The 5,066-nt window shown below is 37.4% G+C and overlaps 1 protein-coding gene across 1 annotated transcript; it reads right to left on the reverse strand.

Annotated features, from left to right (window-relative positions):
• Positions 1 to 497: 497 nt before the first annotated feature.
• On the reverse strand, positions 498 to 1,022 carry LOC122668601 (protein NRT1/ PTR FAMILY 6.2-like). The gene has a single exon (XM_043865142.1). It carries the CDS (start codon positions 1,020 to 1,022, stop codon positions 498 to 500), a length of 525 nt encoding a protein of 174 aa, XP_043721077.1.
• Positions 1,023 to 5,066: the final 4,044 nt, after the last annotated feature.

Here is a 5,066-nt window from a genome sequence, read left to right on the forward strand (position 1 = left end):
GTCGGACTAAAACAGTCAAACAAGTAAGAATTCTATATCCGATCAGATCTTTCAAAATAGATTGAATTATATGAAATGACACATCTGAATGCATAGAGCTATGGAAGAAACATGATGTTTAACTTGTTGGAGTATTTCCATCATTCTTGTTTGGTTCTAACAAAGAGCCCTTGATCCTTATGTTTCTTAATTGTTAATGCTTCTGCACTTAATCCTTATGTTTTAGATGAGGCAAAGAAAATGTTGGAATGGTTTTATGAAAGGGGGAAAAACAGAGTATTGTTGATGGAGAAGATGAAGAGAGTAAAACATAAGAATCACTCTTGGGTTCGGAACTATACGCACATCAACTTTCTTTTCTTTGTTTATAACTACAATATCTCAGACCATGTGATGATTACTATTGGTATTATACATACCAATTTGAACAAAAAAAACTATAAAAAGGGAGAAAAAGGGGGGAGGTAGGAAATACAAAGACATGCGTTGGTTGCATATCATTCACAATCTTTCTCTGCAACTGTAAGGGTGCCGTCCATCTGCATGGCATGTTTCTCTTCCTCTTCAGAATTTGTAATGATGTTCTCTATTTGTGAAGTATTTTTCATTGTCCTCACATACCATATGGCACAAAGAAGATAGAATATCAAGTTTATGAAGCTTAACACGGCTAGAAGAGCATAAAAATAGTATAATTTCCCATAGTTTATGTTACTGGTTAGCCATCCAGTGCCAACTTGGGTTCCAGTCACCTGGTTGACTATGGACACCAAGAAGGTACTGACAAAAAACCCAAGTCCCACAGTCGAGAGGAAAAGCCCAGTGCTCATCGATTTCATCCCTTTTGGAGATCTAGTTATGAAGAAGTCAAGCTGCCCGCTGTACGTGAATGATTCTGCCAAGCCAACAAGGAAGAACTGTGGAATCAATATGTAGAATTGCATAGGCAAAGTTGTGACATTGCCACCCACAACTCTAACCACGGCCAACCGTCTTGTCTCCACGATGGAAGCAACTGTCATGGCCAAAATTGAAAAGACAATGCCAATGGCTATTCTTTGCAAGTTGGTGAAGCCTACAAATTAAAAAGAGTGAAACCATATTAATTTTGGGACAAAATTGAAAAGGAATATTCTTGCAGATTTAAATCCTAAATTACCCTAAAATTTTAATTTATTTATATAAATATTATCCTCTAATAATTAATCTACTATGTACTTTATGGTCTATATATCACACCTACCATGTTTCCCTTTCCAACTCTTCATCAATGGAATGATCACCCGGTCGTAGAAAGCAGAACCAATCAATATGCCGGCAATATAGAAGACATTGAAAGATCCTGCAGGGATTAGAAAGTTCCCAATTGATCTCTCTAATGTTGAAGCTTGCTCTATTGAGAAGGTGAGCACCTGTGAATGTATGCACCAGAAATAGATTGTGGAGGCCCAAATTGGCATTAGTCTAACCATCATTTTCACCTCCTCTACCTTTGTGATTGTACAGAGTTTTTTCCTGTTTTAGTTACTTTTTTTCAAACTCACTTGGTCCCCACGCCATAGGGAGTTGGTAGATATGGGCATAGGTCCTTTTTACTGTACCATACTTATTTAATGTTTAAATGCAGCCTGTGCGCAGACCTCAGGCCCTGCAAAAATCCAAACATTTCTGCCTCCAAATCATCCCCTGAGTTCATATACCCTGCAGCTGCCAAAACAAAATGTCCATCTAACAAAATGCATACAGCCCAACCAGAGAATTTTAGACTTGAGTTAGAGACTCCTGTGCAGATTAAAATAAGGTACTTTAGCATGGGGATGGGATCACATTATGTAATAGGAGAAAGGTTAAAAGGACTTAAATGTAAGAAATTGGAATGAGAGGAGTTATTTTTGTTTTCCTTTAGTTAGTAATTTTTGTTAGTCTTAAGTTTCCATTTTCTGTTACACTTCATTACAGTAGATCCAACCCTTGGATCAGTTTGTCCTTTGGAGGGTCTGACCACTATGGTAAGAGGGCTGTTCAATCCAAATATCAGCCCCATCCAACCGTTGGATCTTGATTTATTTAATTTTCTTCGTTCTGCCGTATTATGTGTTGACTTGGATTGCTGTGTGGGCATAGTGTTCTATTATTCTTATCTACCCTAGAACACATTACCAGGTCACTCCTTTTTCTGTCCATGACTCCATGCATGGGAGAAGTTTCTTTTATCTTTTTCTTATTACTTTATTCAATTAGGAGAGTGCCACATCGGCCCGTCGATTGGCATGTGTAGAGTTCTATGTTATTTTATTTTTCCATTCTATTAAAAGCAATGTAGGCTGTTGCCTCTGTTGCTCTCTCTCCTATCTCACACCCACGATCTCTTTCTCCTCCCCAAAATTGGGTCTAGTTCTCTTCTTTCTTTCCCCTTTCTCTTTTTCTTCCATCAATCTGACCCACCACCAGCTGATCCTTTGATTGATCTGCATCAATTTGGCATCAAAACCAAACTTAGCTGCAGATACCATGAATGCTAAGCTCTTATTTTCTATCCACCAACAACTTCAAGTCGTGCAAGAGAACTTGGGAAAGGTTGGAACGATTCTCGAAGACTCGATGACAATGCAGTAAATTTAAGGATCAATTATTGGTCATATTCAATCGTATGGAATATTTCTTTGACAAACTGATCTCAGTAATTGAGCAATAGGTAGAAGAGCAGGAAGATGAGCCACTGATGATGGAAGATGAAGTGGCTCTAGTTATTGTTGAAGAACCACTACTGGAGGAACATACATTGGTTAATCTATTAGTCAAATCAATCGAATTTGTGCTTCCACGTACGACTTCAACAACATACTCCTTATTATTGATTTCGTATCGTTGGATCGTGGTTTAATCGTTGGTTTCGTTGGGACAAGGAGAATGGTTGCTGATCATGCGTCAAAGATCCTCCTGTCCTATAAAACTTGAAGGCGAGTTTTTTCAAATGAGGGGGAATAATGTAGGACTGGTTTGGATCAAATTGGGTCAAATTCTGGTTCAGCCCATGACCCACATGATTCAAGTTTGGTTCAGATATGGTTCTTTCAGAATTAGAAACCGTGGGGCTTAATTGGAGTATTTTTCACAATCTTGCGGTTATAGGTTTCTTAAATTTTAGGCATCTCATAGTACACAACTCGTGGGCCCGTGGGGACCTTATCTTCAGCATTGCATGTGGAGATTTCTGGTCTCCTTGAAAACAGATCGTGGGATTAGTTTATGAGCATATCTTTGTTATTTATTTATTAGTGGTTGATTGGACATAGGACTGTTCACTCTGGTCATGTAGTAGGGTCTGTTTTGGTTTCTTTAATTGAGTGTCCATGTCACTCCTTTTGCTGTCCACACATGGGAGAAGTTTCTTTTATCCTTACCTTATTATTTTAATCAATTTAAGATGCTACCACATCAGCCCATCAATTGGTTTGTGTAGAGTTCTATCTAGTTTTAGTTTTCAGTTTTATTTAAAGCAATATAGGAAGGCAACCCCATGATTTTCTGAATGGAATTCAGTTGATTTAGTTGATATTGATTTTGTTGCTTCTCTTGCTCCCTCTCCTTCCTCTCAATCACAATTTCTTATTTCCTCTTTCCTCTCTCCACGATTGGGTTTTCTGGTTCTCTTCTCCTTGTCTTCTATCAATAGGTGACCCACCATCAACATATCTTCCAATTGATCTGCATCAATATGCTTGAATAATTCAAATTATTTTGAATCCTCCAGTTTTTGGCTTGTAGCATGGTGCATCTCTAGTGGAAAATGTTAGAAAATTGTCCGATAGTACAAATGCTTGAGCAAACTAGTAAGATCCATGACTAGATCTATGATTAATCTCAGATCTGTAGATCTTGGCTGCAAGGATTTGAAAGTATTTTTGTTTGGTAGTTTTCATCTTTCATTATAGCTGTAAGTGGCTGAAAGCCTAGGACATACTTAGATGACTTCCACAAGAATGCAAAGTGGATCTAGTGTGGAAACACTAAATGTTCAAGGCAACAGTACTGCGAACAAGCATATGATCAACCTCAATGGCTGTGGTTGGATGATAACAAGCAACTAATCCTGTATAGTCTATTGTAAAAGTGAACTAATGTTATTTTGTTGGGTTGTTAGGTTCATTCCTTCATTTGTAATGCATTTGCAAAGTCACAGTTATTTCTAGAATGTGTAGTCTTGAACTATATATGTATTATGACTCCGTTAGTTATGTACAACATTATCATAGTCGTCTCTCTATTTGCTAATGTTTTCTTACTATCAGCAACTCAAACTATCAGACTCGATTAAAAGAACTTCATTGTTTTGTTACAGTCATCATCTGTTGATCTGCTTTTAGAAGCTCGAGACGTCAAATCTTTAACCTTCGCTGTCAAGGAGGTTGAAGCAATGATTGGCCCATCAGAAAGTGACATCCCCAACAAGGATACTGAGACTTCAACCACTCTTGCTGAAGAATCAAATAAGGCTGATTTTGATGGCTAACTTCATTCCCTTCAACAACTAGAGTCATGAAAGATATTTTTTTAACCCCCACCCCCCTCCCCCAAAAAAAAAAAAAAAAAATTTGTCCCTTACACCAAGGGTTGGAGCTAGACTTCTATTGATCAGCGGCTAGACAAGCAACTGGGCTTCCAATCAGAAACTTCGATAGCTGGTGTTTCAGTTTTCGAATGATTTCTTCAGCAACCCTGTTCACTTTGGAGCTTATGCATATAGAGATTATAAGTCTATAGATTTCATAATTTTAAGGTTTGAAGTTTTGGAAAAATGGTTTCTACACATCCATGTTAGGAAAGCCTTTCCTATAGGCTTACTATTCTTTTGCCATATCAAAAGCAATCATGTATTAATTATTTTGTTTTTCAATAACCCCTGATTAAGGGATCAGAATTCAGGAAACCAAGAATTGGGATGGCACCTTAAGACTTGGGCCCTTTATTTATTTATTTATTGTATTGGATGACTGACCATATATATATATATATATATATATAGTTTTTTGGCAATGGTTAAATAACATTAACAGGGTAACAAG

This window comes from Telopea speciosissima, chromosome 7 (assembly GCF_018873765.1).
Source record: "Telopea speciosissima isolate NSW1024214 ecotype Mountain lineage chromosome 7, Tspe_v1, whole genome shotgun sequence".
NCBI lineage: Eukaryota > Viridiplantae > Streptophyta > Magnoliopsida > Proteales > Proteaceae > Telopea > Telopea speciosissima.